The 17,989-nt window shown below is 33.3% G+C and overlaps 1 protein-coding gene across 1 annotated transcript in view; it reads left to right on the plus strand.

Annotated features, from left to right (window-relative positions):
• The window catches only part of LOC143222740 (uncharacterized), a 46,452-nt gene extending 30,145 nt beyond the window's left edge, over positions 1-16,307 (plus strand). The window contains exons 2-8 of the mRNA XM_076449674.1: positions 2,077-2,152; positions 8,736-8,819; positions 9,520-9,601; positions 12,919-12,991; positions 14,746-14,857; positions 15,037-15,294; positions 15,866-16,307. Of these exons, the coding sequence (XP_076305789.1) occupies positions 2,088-2,152; positions 8,736-8,819; positions 9,520-9,601; positions 12,919-12,991; positions 14,746-14,857; positions 15,037-15,294; positions 15,866-15,971 (780 nt within the window). The 5' untranslated portion in view covers positions 2,077-2,087 and the 3' untranslated portion in view covers positions 15,972-16,307. The remainder of the gene's footprint in view (positions 1-2,076; positions 2,153-8,735; positions 8,820-9,519; positions 9,602-12,918; positions 12,992-14,745; positions 14,858-15,036; positions 15,295-15,865) is intronic.
• The last annotated feature ends 1,682 nt before the right edge of the window (positions 16,308-17,989 follow it).

Genomic DNA, 17,989 nt, shown 5'->3' on the forward strand with positions numbered 1-17,989 from the left:
TACGTTTTCATTTATTCTGCAATAAATATTTTAATGAGCACAATATTTTACTTTTGTAGGATTTTTATGATTTTTTAACTTATAAATTTGGTTGTTCTAAAACATCTGAATTAAAAAAGCAAATTATTATTTATTTGTCTGTTGTTGTTTTAGTTCAAAGCTACACAATAGGCTATCTAGGCTCTGTCCACTACAAGAATGAAACCCCATATTTTAGCACTGTAGCTTTAATAAACTCAATACTGACTCAGGAGAGGACAAAAGAAAAGTAAACTGAAACCATGTGTTTCACCTCAGAGAGGTCTTGAATGTGTGTTATTGTTTTTCATATCACCTTCGTTAATAAAAGGAATTAATTAAAGTACAATTATACACAAAACCAAAACTTTTTAAATGTGTATCTAATGTGCATGAAGACTGATTTCCATACATATATAAAACCTACTGATATCATCAACAACGGTCAATTTTTCCGTATTTTTGTTAAATACAACGGTTCCTACTAAAAGTACTTCACTCCAAAGAATCACTAAGTGCTCTACATTGTCGTTGAACACGTACTAACTGTGATTTGTGGAAAAACAAGCATATACAATATTTTGAAGTTATTGTTTTACGAACCTGTTTAAATAGTCTTTTAACCAGTGATTTAAAGAATTGATAGCTGATGCAGTAATGGGTTATTGTAGAGAAATGTTTGTTTGGTTGGTTCGCACCAATGAGATTAAATGAAATCATGAGCACACGTGCGGTTTAATTGGGTTTTCTTCAAATAAGCCGGTGCCTTTTTCGGAAGAAATAGTTCCTCGTAAAGTTCCGACGTTGTTTCCAAATTACTTCAAAATATGAACAAGGGTCGCACGGAGATCAAATAATGTTGAAAGTCTTCGTAATTAACTAATGTTTTTTTTCGAACCATTCAGGAATAGTGAGAAAGACAAACAGCTTCCTTTTTTTAATCTTGCCTAGAAGAGTTCTTATTTTGATAAACCTTACACTATGGTCACTGAAAAATGTCATTATGGTTCTGTTAAGTGTGCCACCGTTGTGTAAAATCTGAAGAAGATTATGCGATGGACATTTGGCATATCCTTCATAATTCAGGACATTGTATGTGAGGCTATCAGTGGACAGGAATAGGAAATATTTTTTATTGTCCATGGTTGATGTAAATTGTTTGACGTAATCGAATACAAGTTACATTTCCAACTCTAAATGACTGGATTTTTTGTTTCTTTTTAACATGTCGGACTTCACAACATTAAGGGAAAATGTTCGATAGTAATAACCTCTAGGTGAATGTAGAAGCCCCTTTTTGTTATAGTTAAATATAACGTACTACTGCATATCTTCAGTAAACAGTGTACGAAGACCTCTTACAGAATATTTCTTTTAGATACATTTAAGTAGTCAAAAAACATATATTTTTAGTTTTATTCCAGTATTGGTTGGCAAAGAACTTGGTGAGAAATGGAGTAAGATCATAAAAGGTATTATCTTCAACTTTGTTGTACCCTCTTAGTTCAAAGGCTTTCAGCACACTTTGAAGGTACGTATGCGTTTCTGTAAAATGAGGAATCAAATTTTTGGTGTTTCTAATTTTAAATTGATTGTATGTGATTAGGTTATGATGTCCAGGCTCTCGAAAAATTAGTTTATAGACACAGTTAATTTTACCAAAAGACAAATTCTAATTTTTATAAGTAACTTTATATTAACCTTTAGCTTAATGTTGCTTTAAGATTTATAGATAACTGGTCCGGCATGGCCAAGTGGTTAGGGAGCTCGACTTATAATCTGAGGTAGCAGGTTCAAATCCCCGTCACACCAAACATGCTCACGCTTTCAGCCATGGAGGCGTTATAATGTTACGTAAATCCCAATATTCGTTGGTAAATAGCAGCCCAAGAGTTGACAGTGGGTGGTGGTGACTAGTTTCCTTCCCTCTAGTCTTACACTGCTAAATTAGGGTGGCTAACGCAGATTGCTTTCGTGTAGGTATGCGCGAAATTAACAAAAAACTATAAGTAACTTTTACTTTTTACAATATTCGTTATTTCACACTTTATGAATTAGGGACATTACTGATGAATCAAATGGATCCAAGTTGTGGATTCTACAACCTGGAGTGTCAAACAGATATTGAGATAAGGTATGTACAAGTTTTGTTTATCTAATTTTTTTCAAAATAACTACCATATTTCATGTACAGGCGTAGGATTCTTTGATTCGTTTAGAAAGGCAAATAACATCTAGAATGTTTCCAAAAATTTTGTTGATTTTGTCCATTCTACACTAATGAATCTCCACATTTACACTATGTCGAAGAAGGGCTTTCCCAAAATGATAATACAAAATTCAATGAAAATTTCACCCAACGAATATAGCTTTCGTAAAATAATAATATAGTATTCATTCACATTTCAATCCTTCGAATACAATTTTGTCAATATGATAAAATTTTCACTCTTTGGACGTCAGATAAAACAGTGCTATAAAAAATGTATTTTTCCTCCTCTGATATGAGAACTTGATGTTAAAAATGGCAGAGTAATCTTAAGACCACATAATTTCTTAACGTCAGTGCAATACCTTAATAGAACGAGGTTTTTATGTAGTGTTCTACATAGCACAAAATTAAATGAAAGAAACGAGAATCGAAGAAAAAATTTTCACCAGAAAGATACAATTTAAAAGCATTTTTAATTACAAGTAGTATTTGTTCATGTTAGAACAAAGTCATATTGGACTACCTGTGTTTCCATCACGGAGAATCGACCTCCTGATTTTAGTGTTGTCTATCTGTAAAATTACTGATCTTCCACCATAGGAGTTAAGAGTAAAGTTTCTGAGTCGAATTATGATGTTTTTAAATGAGAATCGAAATATATAAGTATATAAATTAACTTAAGAAATGTTTGTCTCCTATTGGGTCAGCGATAAGTCTGCAAACTTATGACGCTGAATCATTTAAAACACTTAAAACATAGCTATTGGTTATACAAGGCTGTTTAGTATGAGTTATTTTTCAGTGATTTAATTATTATATAGCTTTCATAACAAGAAACTTACTTACCTGTGGCACAGAGTATGCCTGTGAACTATAATGCTAAAACCGAGTTTCGATACGCGTGGTGGGCAGAGAACAGATAGCCCATGGGTAGCTTTGTGCTCAACTTCAAATAAAAACAAACAATAGTGTTAAAATATAATTAGTTTAGAAGTCTTAGTCACGACAAATTTCGTTGCGTTAATCGGTATGAGTCGTATGTTGTGTGTGTAGTTTATGTTTTAAGATGACATCACATTACTTGAATTTTATTAATTTTTCTCATTTCCTTAAGTGAGTGTTGTCACATCTTATCGTCTGACGGTTGGTAAACAGTTCTAGGCCTATGTTAGGTGTTTGATATATAGGCAACTAAGTGAACGCAAGAAAAAATGTTAAGTCAGAAAACGTTAAGCTAGTGAAAATGAAGTTAGACTTCGTAGTTATTGGTCTAGCCAGTGAAACATTTCAGACAATGCCTTCTGGGATCTTTAGTGGAACAGTAAATTCGTAAATGCAAAGCTCTAAAGAGAAGATTATGTGACAAAATAACAACTAAACGTGTATAAAGATTTTACAGACTCTGGAAGCCGAATGTCAGAGAACTGCTGAATTGTATATACACGAGTAACAAAATGTGAGTGATAAAATAAACGAATTACTTTTCGAGATGAACCACCTTAACAATAAATACTTGGTCCAATATATAATGTGAAATAGTGATTTAGGCACAAGCTCTGACGTTATTCAAATACCTAAACTATTTCAGGTTACATTATTGGTGATCGAAAAGTACTTAAAACCCAATTTAACGTTGTATACAATCACCGTTATACGAGGCCTAACTGTGTTTATTTGATTAGCCAGCCTATATCAGAGAGTAGGGCCAAATAAGTGAAACATTAGGCGTATACATCATAGGTTCTCCTTTAAATTTTACCTTTCATGAAACTGGAAGAAGAATCTAAACCTAATATATAAACTATGGTATTATTTTATTCTATTGACGACGTTTCGAGCAACGTTCTTTTCAACCCAGAAACAAGCCTATTAGTTAACGACAAAACCTAGGAAACATTTTGAAAAGAAACGATATATGAAAATAGAATGTGACGTAGTAGAGCAACGAGTTTGTTTGTTTGTTTTTGAATTTCGCACAAAGCTACTCGAGGGCTATCTGTGCTAGCCGTCCCTAATTTAGCAGTGTAAGACTAGAGGGAAGGCAGCTAGTCATCACCACCCACCGCCAACTCTTGGGCTTCTCTTTTACCAACGAATAGTGGAATTGATCTTGACATTATAACGCCCCCACGGCTGGGAGGGCGAGCATGTTTGGCGCGACGCGGGCGCGCACTCGCGACTCTTGGATTACGAGTCGCACGCCTTACGCGTTTGGCCATGCCGGGCCCCAGAACAACGAGAATTAAAAAATATTATAAAGTGATTGAAAAAGTAATAAAAATATAAAAAATATAAAACAAGCTTTACATAACAATGAACAAATTAATATAAACATTTTAAGGTGATAAATGAAGGTATGGTAATTTTTTTTATAAAAACATAACCATTGGTTAATAAATACACACACACTTATACGTTTAATTCAATGATTATGAATATATGAAAATACAGGGGGTTTTAAATTTAGTCCTAAATAAGTCTTGAGTTACAGTAGAATTATTGGGAACATAAATAGGCAAATTTGTTATGTGCTTGCCGTGAGATGACTTTTATGCCGATGTTTCCAATTGAGTTCTTCCAGTAAGCGTTTTTGACATCGATTGTAGACTGTAATATAAAGTTTAATATTTAAGGACTTGAGTATAACCTTTTAGTTTTGCAAGTTGATAAAAGCTGTATCTAAGTCCACCTTCTGTAGTTTTGAAGGCAGAATGTTCGTGTGAATGAATAAATAATGCATTTTGACCGTATCTTTGAATTAATATATTGGCTGCCGATTTTCTGGTATGTAAACGCAGATTTATAGAAATATTATAATTATTGTAATCAGGGGCGTAGATCCTGGGGGATGGGGATATATCCCCCTTCATTTTAGGTGGGGAGTATGGTGCATATAATCAACCCCCTGCAGTTTGGTATGTTGAATTGTTTTATTGCATCACAGCCCTACAAATTGTATGTTTGTTCTTGTGATTCTCGTGTTCTTACCAATCGAATTACATAATTAGGCCTAGATGTAGGCTTTATCAGTAGCCGAAATGTACATATTTAATAGAGGCGTGCTTCTAAGCTTTTCGATCTAAGCGATAGTTCGTATCAGTCAGTAGGCCTAAGTATACATGCAAGGCTTGCAAGCACTGTCACAGAATCTGCCTACGTCTTGTACGTAGTGTAAGATTAAGTAAAATTTTCATCACAACAGATTGAACAGAGCATGAAATTCGAAAATATTACTCCCAAGCGTAAACTCCTGTGATCTAGATCTGGGAGGCCATTTGTAGCTTGTAGCTGCATCAATCTTATGTGTATATTGTGCGGTTTTCCTACGCCATTTGTTCTTAGGCGTGTCTAGCCGGTTTTGTTGTCAAAAAGGCTTACTTTCCTTAGCTGCAGAAGCCGAAGACAATGGTGTACGTTTAGTGTACAGCTAACGACAGGTTCGGGCCGCTTGGATCCAAACTCGCCCTACATACCCCCCCCCCCTTCTCCCTTTAGTTTGAGCCTCGATTTTACAACAGGGCTCATGAGACCTGTGTTTATGGCCCTCATTAATCCATGAAATTTCAGATTATTACCGCCCTCTAATAAAGTGCTGGTGCTTTATGGTAAAAGAACAATATATTCTCTTATCATAGATAGTAAAAATATTTTATTTTCTTGTATAATTAGAACACAAAAGGAGTGATTTCAACGGCCTGAAGCCTCAACTCGAATTGTGTTGCTAGTCCTTGTTTGAGTGTTTTAATTTAATAGACGTGCTTATAGACATTATATCACAACGTGTTTGCCTTTTGATGAACTTTAACAGGAATATAATATATTTGTGATTGTTTAAGTATTTTTCGAGAAACTTGTGCAATTACTATACTTGACATAGTGACTAGACTCAATTTACCACTGTCAGGATTAAGAGCACAAACTTATGATGGAGCCGCTAACATGAGTGGTGCGTACAGTAAATGGCAGGCAAAAATAAAAGAGAAGCAACCGTCAGATTTGTTTTACCAAGGCTATTTTAATAATGTAACATGCAGTTGAAGTTTGTGAATGTGTTCGAGATTCTATCCAGTGGGTACATGAACTTGGTGTCTTGCTTCAGAGGTCAGGCAAATACAAGACAATCTTTATAAATATTGTATCGTCAGACAGTCACAATGGTCCAGTTAAATACATCCACCAACTGTGTCAAACACGCTGGTTCTGTCGCCTATCTGCAATTACATGTGCTAATGATCACTATAGTGACATTGTTGATTCTTTGTCTGAATTAGCAGGTGAAAAATCAGATGTAACAGTGAAAGCACGAGGTCTGCTGGACAGATTTGACAGTTTTAGGATTGTTGATGGCTCAACATCCATTAGCTGCATTAGAGGAACTAAACCGTGCATTCCAAGCAAAATCAGCGACAGTATGTGGCATGATTGAAGCATCTGCAATGACAGTTGAGCAACTGCGGGAATTGCGAACGGAGGAAAATTACAACAAGATATTTGATGAAGCTGAGAAGAAGGTAATTTCCCTAAATCTGGTGCCTATTGAACTACCACGCATTCGCAGATCCCCCAGAAGGATCACAGGTGATGGCTCAGCACACCATTCTGCAACAGCTAGAGATTACTACAGAAGCCAATATTTTGAATATGTGGACACAGTTATATAACATCTGACCACTAGATTCAATGCAGACAACAATGACTTGAGGCAATATCTGGCACTTGAGAACATTATCACATTTCGCAAGATTGACAACTCGGTTATAAACTTCTATCCAGAAATCTCTGCACAACGGCTCGAATTTCAGTTGCCCATGTTCAAAGAAACAACAAAAGCAGTATCCCTGAAAGGTGCGAAGAATGCTTACTGTAAAATGCATGAAACAAACCAGCAGATGTTTAGTGAAGTGTTTCTTCTGAAAATTTTCCTTGTATGTCCAGTATCCAGCTGCAAATGTGAATGCAGTTTTTCTGCATTAAGACGTTTGAAGACGTGGTTAAGGTCAACTATGTCTTAGTGCCGCCTCAACCATGTGGCAATTTGTCACACTCACAAAGATGAAGTCGACAAGATAAATATAGAAGAGCTTATGAAAGAATTCATAAACAGATCATCGCAAAGGAGGTCTACGTTTGGGAACAAGAGGACTAAATGAATCTTACTTCAATGAAAAGTATGAATAATTATGTGCTACATTGTATTGATGTGTAATTTTCAAGAGTTCTCAAAGACATTTTAATTATTTTTATCAAACAACATGAACAGTTTTTCAGTAGATATAAACTTATCAAGGGTAATTACTAATTTTATTAATATTTGAAAACGTAATTCATGCAATGAAAATTATTAGTAACCTTGTCAAGTATAATGGCCATCTTTTATACTGTGCAGTTGCAGGAATAAAATCATGTGGCAGTTAATTTGTGACACATTTGTCTTTATCCTATTAACATTTTGAAAACTGTTCACAACACCTCACTTATACAAACCTACATGGAAACCTTGAAGTATCGTGGCAACAAGATTACTCTGTGACTGCATGTTTACAGCTTTCAGGTTCACATGATCAGAGATTACCAATTTGCAAATTGAACAGTCCACATAGGTGGTTGCAAAATCATCCTCCCCATCAGGTGTAAAACATCTACGCCCGTGTCCTTAAGACTACTTTCTGAAGTTAATATTTTCACAGGTCATGTACATCTCACTTAATGTATCATAAATTAAAAATACGACACCTTGAAAACATGAGCGCTTTCAAAGTGGGAACATTTCTTCTTCATACGTTAACTACGAATGATCTTTTTGTTTTGTTTCTGTCTGTCTGTGACCTTTGTCGAAGTTTTGTTCTTATATATTTGGAAGAGCCAGGTGCGTTTCTGTCTCAAAGATCTACGAAGGTCTGTTTGTAGTTGACCTCTTCTCAAAACCAAGTTCATATATTTTTATCTATTGTCTGTTGTCATTATGATGCTGACTTATTTTGTTTGTTGTGTTCTTTTATCTTCTGCTTTATGTTTTGTTCAGCTCCTGAACTGTTGTATTATGTATGGGAATAAAAGTATGTTGTTTAGTGATGTTTATGACTAATGTTATGAAATCTTCTTGTGTGGATTCATGATGGGGAAACAACATGGTTTGTCCAAAGGCAAACAAATACAGCCTTTTTATAACAGAAGTTTGAAGTTACTTCAGTGACTTTTAGCCATGTTAAAATTTTGCAATCTTTCTATAAGAGTACATTCCACAATTCTTTAGACATAGTTTTTAATCTTATGTATTATTTTGGTTTAAAATATTCAAACTAGTCAAGTCGGTTAATAGCGAGTATCAAGCTGACGTGAGATTGATCTATGTTACTGAGTGACGGTGTGACACAAACATTGCAACTAAACAAGTTTAATTAATTGATGGTTTACATTTGTGACTATTACTAGCAATACAAAAGTAAAATCATTTATAAGGAGAAAGAAAGTATAAGACAACCTATTGCCATTGTTTTCATTTCAGAACCCATAACAGTGAAGATGTCTACACTTTCGTTTCGTTTTTATTTGCGACAGTGGGAATACCACTTTTAATATGTTTATTATAGTAAGTATAATATTTCTGTTGGTTAGATTTGTTTAATTTTAGGTACAAAGCCATCCAATGGGATCGAACTCCTAATCGTTGTGCTATTAATCTTGAAGTTTACAGGTAATTGGTTGGAAGAAGTAATAGTTTAGAAATACTTCAATGTTTCTGACGTTTAGTATCATGAACTTTAAAGTTATTTCGAATATTGAAAATTTACAATGATACTTACGATTTTCATACTAATTAAATATATCTAACATATAAACAATTTACGACGTAGGAGTTATAGAATTAGCAATTAAATTCGAATATTTAACTTGTACCCACACTAGGCAAAATAATTTAGATTAAATTATTATTTATCAGTGTTGATTAGATTTACTAAATCACGAGTTAATTCATTTAATATAGAATTGATATTTTCGTATTTATTTCTTTTCCCCTTACCTGAATCTAGGATCTAATTCAAAGTTGTCTTCGAATAACGAAAATTTGTGATGTTGATCAAAAGAAATAAGAATGCTATCATAAAACATGTTAGGTAGCTGGTGTACTAATATACCACTGTCAACTTATAATGAAGTTAACGATTGACATGTTACGGTAAAATTGCCCCTATTTGTCGCCGGTTTCATCCTACTATTAATATAAAGGTATACCTACTTATGTCTATAACTACAAACAGATATAGCAAAATTACTTCTTTTTCTTTCAGTATTATAATGTGGAAGCGGAGACAAACAAACCAGCAACAACAGAAAGACACAACAACAAAAGATATTTCAGAAATTTATGACGTGAGTGTTAACAACCATTTAGTTTAAGGTGCTGATAAGCAATATTTATGTTTCAAAATTATGCAATGAGCACAGAAATGTAGTTTTACTTTAGTTTATTTGTTGTGGAGCATAAGGCTACACTACACAATGGGCTATCTATGCTGTCTCCATCAGTGCTAACGAAACTCAGTTTGAACTTTATAAAGCTTCAGATTTACCACTGTGGTACTTAGTTTCAAAGAAAAATATGTTACTTTCTGTGAAACGTATATTGATTCTTTCATATTTTCTGAATGATGTTATTTGTTTTCGTACAACTCTGAACAACAGTTGGTCTGGCATGTCCTGGTGATTAGTGAGCTACATTCACGAGGTCGAATCCTTCCATCGAACATGACTTTTGTTACTGCCTTGTGGCCATTATACTGTAACGATCAATTTCACTATCCATTAGCCAAGTAACCCATATCTAGTTTTGGAATATTACAGTTAGAGACAAATAGCGGTCATAACCCTAGCTTTGTACGAGATTGAACAACAACAAGAAATATAAAAGGAAAACAAGAACTGTTAGTGCCATTCGTCCTGAATTTTGAAGTGGTAGACTACAGAGAAGATAGCTGGCCAACACCACACGCCACAAACGCTTGAACTACGAAAATCGATTAATGGGATTTCACCGTCACTCTTATAACGCACTCACAACCCGAAAGTCTAGAAAGTAAATTTACAGTAAAGGAATTCCATCTATGGACCCATTCTAACTGTTAAGCAACGCTGGATAACTGATTGGAGAAACATAATAATATTCTAGATATAGATTTAATTAAACAGTTAATATAGTGACACATAAAATACAGATCAACTATAGAGTGAATCCCGGATAACACGTACTTTATACTTATTGTACTTACACTTTAAATATATGTTGTATGTACATATTGAATTTATATTCAAATTTGAATATAACTGTTGTGATCGAATGTTAAGCCATTCTTTGGAAGGATTTTTAAATTTCAAATTTGACACTGTGACTTTAAAGAAGTAGTTCATCAAATTACGTATCTATTATATTTTAGTAATAAGTAAAGGAGACAAATTTGTTTTCCAGCCTCAGATATATTAACTTTAACTCAGTTTTAGGATGGTAGCTCGGGTTTCTGTCATGTCAGTTCTGCATTAAAAGTTCTGATGGACCTGATGATTAACGGGTCAGCTTTAAATTTGAGTTGAACGTAAATTAATTTTGATAAATCTCATTAGCACTGAAAATAATTTAACAATAATAAGTGCTGTTCTTTATTTTGATATTCATTGATGCCTCCTTAAATTCTGAAAATGACAAAATAATATACATTTATATCAAAGACAGTTTAATATTTACAATAAATATTGCTATGAGAAAATATAAAAATCACACACCTGATTCTTTAAAATGAAATAAGTTTAATGTATTTGTAAAATTAATATTAATGTATTTGGGTTACTTTATAATCAGTGTTTCTTCTCCTACCTAAAGATTTTGATTATTTTTAAATATTGTTTTAAAAGGAATACTAATATATCTAATAAAACAACAAATCGTCTGACTTCTTTTACTAATTTCTTTTACAGGTATTTCGACATTAACGGTCACTGTTCAGGAAATAGTTTTACTGATAATCAATACAAAAACATACATATACTGGTTTTCAACTGAATATAAATAATCTTAAATAAATACTTAAGTAGCAATATTATACAGTCTATGTAGAAACTAAGTTCATTTCAAATGTTAAGAAACAAATATAATTAATCAATATACTTTCCTTTTCATGATAAGATGTTATTCTAATGATTCTTTCCTTATAATTATAATATAAATAAAATTTATTCTATAATTTTATAATTTTATTTACTTTTTTTCTATATAAGTCTCATTAACTGTTTTTACAATTTTACAACTTCTACTATCTTTACGAATACAGTTTCTTCTCCCTCTTACTACTGGCGATTTAAAGTGGTACCAAAACTTTGATTAAGTGATTTAGTTTTACAATGTTAGCACAAAGATACAAAAGTGGCTCTCACTGCTTTGCTCACCACAGATATTGAAACCAGGTATTTAACATTGTAAGACATACTGCTGTACCACAGCGGTCGCGCAAAAAAAAAAAAAAAAAAATTTTCGAAAAAAATAATCTTTTATCTTTTATATTACATTCCCAGAAAATGAAAACATGAAATATACCTCTTTTAGGGCTCGCCAGATGGGTTAAGACAATCGACTCGTAACCTGAGGGTCGTGGGTTCGAATCTCCGTCGCACCAAACATGCTCGCCTTTTCAAACGTGGCAGCGTTGTTATGTGATAGTCAATCCCACTATTCGTTGTTAAAAGAGTCGGTGATGGGTGGTGATGATTAGTTACCTTCCCTCTAGTCTTACACTGTTAATGTAGGGACGGCTAGCGCAGATAGCCCTCGTGTAGCTTTGCGAAATAAACAAAAAAACACAATATTTCATGACTAAATTACATTATTAAAAGATATCGATATATTTACATAAATTACATGTTAGATTTCCCGAAAAAGTCCACTATATGCCAATAAACAGTTTCTGAGCGTATCTTGAAAATATTTATAGTTCTAAACAAAACACTACATTTTAATGTGTTCCTTTTTTGAGAACGTAGTGTAAATCAGAAAAGACTGTTTTTCGCAAAAATATTTGGAATTTTTTTGGCACTATTATAATTATCTTGTGGTAAAAGTACAGAAAAATGTGGTTGTGTAAAACCTATAGTAACTGTGAAACCGTGACAAAATTTACTGACAATTAGAAAAAACAAACAAACAAACAATTAGAGAAAACAAAAAGTAAGTAAAACTTAGAAATTATAAAATAAATAAGTTCCATTTCTATTATAATTATGAGGAATAGAATGGTTAGGATAATATTTAAAAGGGAAAGTATGATGACTAATTTTAGTTAGTTTTGAACATTTGTAATGTATTAAAATTATACATGGAGTTTATTGTGTATCTGAATCTTTGAAAAGCATACGTATTTATTTAGATTATTCATATGTAGTTGAAAGGTAATATTTGTATGTTTTTCTCTGAAAGTTTTCTCAGTAAAACTATTTTCTGAACAGAAACTTTTGAAGTTAAGAAACCGGAAGAATAAATTAATAAAAGAAGCGGCATATCCGTGGATTTACAACGTTAGAAACCTAGTTTCAATACCCGTGATGGGCAAACCGCAAAGAGCTCATTGTGTAGCTTTGGCTTAAATTCAAACAAACAATTTTTTGGTTAAATTTATATATATATATATATGCAGTTGTTTCACTAGGATACCACAAAACCAACGACTTCCAACCATACCAAAAGCCTCGAACATGCCGAGAAAAGCTCAAAAGAAAAAGGTAAAATATCTCTATTTTTCGACTGTCTATTGTTAAAATTATTAGGTTTTAGTCAGAACTTTTCTGAAATATTTATTTTATATGTGACAAAATCTCTTCTTCTTCCTCTTTACTAATTCACACACTTGAAGTACTTGAATACAAGCAACCAAAGTATAGAAGTGAAACTTCACCAAAATAAAACAGAAATGTTTCACAAACAATTTCTATCGAAAAACGGAGAAAAGGGATTGGAAAAGAAAACATTTTGTATCAGTTCACTACTTTCAACGCATAAACTTTCATTTTCTACAACTGAACTTTGTGTTCGACAATATGCATTCAAAATATTAATATGATAAAAACGACTAATCAGTTAATCAAATAGAATTAGTCAATACACATCCTGAACTCTTTTCTTATCAAAGCAAAGACAGACCATATGAGCCCAATGTTTCAAGCCAGAGTTATGCAGGACCATCAAAGTGTCTTAGGCCTTAAAAACTAACACGTCTTATATTCGGTACATCTTACCAGCTTCTTACTACATCAAATATAATTAAAAAGGATCAAAACGTAGAGAGCAAAACACATTTCTTATAGCTCAGAAATATATTGAAGACAAAAGAAAATCTTGCTCAGGGACTTGTCGCGCTCTAGCAGACATCTTTCTTTAGAAGAGTTGGAACAAAACCAAAATCGTTTTGACTATATTTTAAGTGAGCATGAGTTATCATTCATTCTAATGGAATACCAAATAATAAACTGGAATAGACTACACACAGATAAAATAAGACAAAATTCGAATCTCACATTACAGCCAATTAATGCCGCAAACTTAATTCATCAACAATTTACAGCATCACTATCGCGAAAAGTTGGATGAAAGAAAAGTAAAAATCATAAGACAACCAATTTGCATGACCCTTTTACCACATGAACATCTCAAATAACTTTCGAATTAGCAACCACAATTACGTGCTTCTAATGATTACCCAAGGCTAAACACCAGACCAGGGGATGAGACACCATACTGAGTTATTACACTTGTAATATTTATAAACAAAAAAGTATGAGAAGAAGTCTTGACACATTCTTAGAAATAAATATTATTATTTTTTCTACATACCTGATGTCCTGTTAAACGATATTTTAGATCATGTTTTGTCTGTACATCACAATTTCTTCGATATCAACATCCAAATTGATAAGTTTCAACCTTTTGTTTTAATTGTATATATCCTTCAACATTAACGAAAATTTACTTTATCTTATTCGTCGATTGAAATATAGGATAAAATATTTTGCTGATATTAAACACATAAAATTAAATAATAATTAAACATAGAACATAAGGCAGAAGTACACATTCCTTTTGATACTTATGTGAAGAAGCACATTAGGCTGACATAACGACAAGCTGGCAAACAACGATTTATACATACAATGAAGTGATGTACATGTTTCCACAGAATATTGGCCTGTCTTCTTCAAATATGGTCTTTAACTCAGCAGTACATGGTTTAAGCTGTTCAATTCAGTTTCTAAGTCGTTTTTGCAAGTACATAATTGTAATAAAATGTAGTAGTGAGTTAGTGAATGTAGGGTTCCCCCAAACCAAAATGTAATTGTTCATTTTACATCCTGTATACATATATATATATATAAATATGCTTGTGTTTGTATTAAATGAAATAATTCGTAAAGATATTAGTTAGAAACATTTTAGAAGGCAAGTTTATAAAGAAAACATCTGTATAATATTTTTTCTTCAGGTGTAATACTATCACAGAAGATCAAGCACGTGGGAACAACTCAACAATGTCAAAAAGCTAACGTCTTCTGTGACGAACAAGAACAGTCAGCTCCTCCAAAAGTGATCAAAACGTATGTATTTTGAAGTAAATCCCATCTCTTAGCTTTACTGATTGTCAGGGTCCTTTGTCACAGTCTATGGGACGCAGATTTGAACTCTCGTCACACCGAACAACCTCATCCTTTTTGCCGTGAAGAATGTAAATGTATTATGACGTATTCATTACTTGTAATAATTGCTTTTATTCCAGCGAACTGTGCAAAGACTCGAAGTCGTTGAAAAAGTCACTCAAAAAGCGACTTCAGGTCTTTGCAAGATCTGCCAGAAGTACCATCAAAGACATCTTCTGCAGGGAAGATACCAACAGACCAAACAAGAAGGAAAGACGGCAAAATCCGCGAAGGTCGAGAAAATCATGTTGTTTTTTGAGAAGGCAGAGAATTTCCACGTGCTTCGGAAGAGAAAAAGGAAGTACTGACAACCAGACTGACTTTGTGTATCACGACTCGTAAGTACGAGGATTTAAATAGGATACAGAATTTTCATACTGCATATACTGAACGCAAACTATTGAATTACAAGAAACAAGTTGTAATAAATAAATTGTAACTGTAAAAATTTTGTTCAGAACATGGCCTGACTAGCCTTATCGCTCCTTTAAGAAACATACATTTTTGATTATACATATATGCATATGCTGGGCTGTCCTAGTAGAAGAGATTAGAATAAATTAACGTTTAAGTTTAACTTCAGTAAAGATCTGTTTCAAAGAAGCGTGTTTTTTTTTTTTTCAGATATGAAAAATACAGTAGTTTTGACATCACTTTGGATGATCTATGATTATTAATTTAATATTCATTTCATAGCAAAGCTTAACTTGTCCATACAATTTGTATATTATACATATTAGTATAATTTCTTTTAACAACCATGTCGTATTTTTTATGTTTGTTACTATCGTCCACTTGACATAATAGCAATTTAATGTTTTAACTTTTTCATCCATGTTAATATAAAAGGAAAATGCCAATCTGTACATTAACTTATTTATTCACATGACGTATTAAACCACATTTCAGTCACCCTACATCTGAGGAATCTAAAAAAATTTTCTACCTCTTTTCAAATACACGTGTGGTCGATCAGTTAAGTTTCCGTCGGATGGAACACGTGTTGTGGAAGTAACAAAATCTCCAAATATGTCATACGGATTTTTTATCGCTCAGAGAAAGGTCGGAAACAACAAAGGTAAGCATCCTCTTGTTTGTACCAGAATATCGTTTCTTTTATTATTACTATTTCCGCAAAGGAGGTCCAAGATCGCCTAGAGGTATTACCTGTTGTTACCATTTGCACCGCCGTACAGTTGTTTTCTTCTCTGTTTGTTTCTCAGTCTGAAGGCACTAAAATTATGTCATGGTCCAGCATGGCCAGGCGGGTTAAGGCGTTCGACTCGTAATCTGAGGGTCACGGGTTCGAATCCCCGTCGCACCAAACATGCTCGCCCTTTCAGCGGTGGGGGCGTTATAATGTTATGGTGCATCCCACTATTCGTTGGTAAAAGAGTAGCCCAAGAGTTGGCAATAGGTGGTGATGACTAGCTGCCATCTTACACTACTAAATTAGAGACGGCTAGTGCTGATAGCCCTCGAGTAGCTTTGCACAAAATTAATAAAAAAATAAACAAACAATGATGTAATATAAATGAGACTTAACATTGCAATTTGTATTGCCGTGACATTAGTAAAATGTGCACATGCCATGAATCATGAGAATAATTATGCACTCTATAACATGCAACATAGCATGACACGTGAACTTGAAAAACAAGAAATAAAAATATTTGTTACTCTTAATTTTGTTTTTACCTACCCTTGAAACAAAACACATTAGAGGACCTTTTAGTAAGCATCAATTTTTTGAATATATTTCATCGGTGCAAATCTAACCAAAGATGAAAGGATTATTTGTTATTTTCAGGTTAATTAATTACAGGGAAAACAATATTGTCCTGACAATTATCATGACATAATCTTAAATAAAATAAAGTAACCGTTAATTTGAAAATAGAATTACAACAATTTAACTGTTTAAGGTACCATGTTAAAGGTTCAAACGATGTAGTTATTAAAAGTGAGAATTTACTTCATGTCGAAGTTGTTGTTATTGTATTTTGAAATGAATTATGTGGTCCAGCAAATTCGTTACTAAATATCAAGTCGAAGCTTGTTTCGGCGCTACATAATATTTTATCAATCAGTTATTTTTTATTTTAGGAGAAAGTAAAAATCACCTGTATTAACTGATTTTGAAATGATATACAGATTAACTGTTTTATATCGTAACTGAAACGATCTTATCTAAACTTTTTACAATTTATCTTTACCAGTTATACCTTTTGGGTTAAAGAAAGAAGGTTTCAAAATAATGTTTGGATAATAGCTGTGGTGGACATAGCGCAGATAGTCCCTTCTTAGCATAAAACACGCACACACACAGATTAACATCAAATTGTCGTAACAAATTGATTAATTTGTGTTTTAGCATATTTTTCACTCAAAGTCCCATATGGGATAACTGAGCATAACTGGTAATGTAGATGGGAGTTATTCACGGAATTACACCCACCAACAACTGCTGTACCCACGAATGGCACATCTGTATGCTTGTGGGCTCACACCGCTAAAAATTGGGTTTTGATATTCGTGATGGGTCGAGCACAGATAACCCATTGTGTATCTGTTCTTTAATCCAAATAAACAATCCAACTCTTAAAACGTTATTTTCTAACCGAATAAGTGTGATTTGACTTTCACTCTCAAAGCATACCCACAGCCTTAAAGATTGAAGTATCTTCTTATGGCGGTGAGACACGAACTATAATACACGCGGGTCCACTTTCCTTTTCTGCTAACTCTAAGGTCAAGCCCTGTCCACTTAACACTTTCAACAGGAAAAAAACAAAATTATTTGACATGACCTTGTGTATTGCCTCTCTTCAGTAGTTAAAAGCCTGAAAAAATGTTTGTGATTTGAGATACAAGTCAGGGAAAAAGGATGCGAAATTGAGCATGGTTAATAATGACCCCATTTGCTCCAGGACACGTTGTAATACTAACAGTTATACAACAAACCTCATTAAAAGAAATGGGATAATTACGCCTATATAATTGTAATTCGCTGTTCCGCATGTTTTTAATTTA

This window comes from Tachypleus tridentatus, chromosome 8 (assembly GCF_004210375.1).
Source record: "Tachypleus tridentatus isolate NWPU-2018 chromosome 8, ASM421037v1, whole genome shotgun sequence".
NCBI lineage: Eukaryota > Metazoa > Arthropoda > Merostomata > Xiphosura > Limulidae > Tachypleus > Tachypleus tridentatus.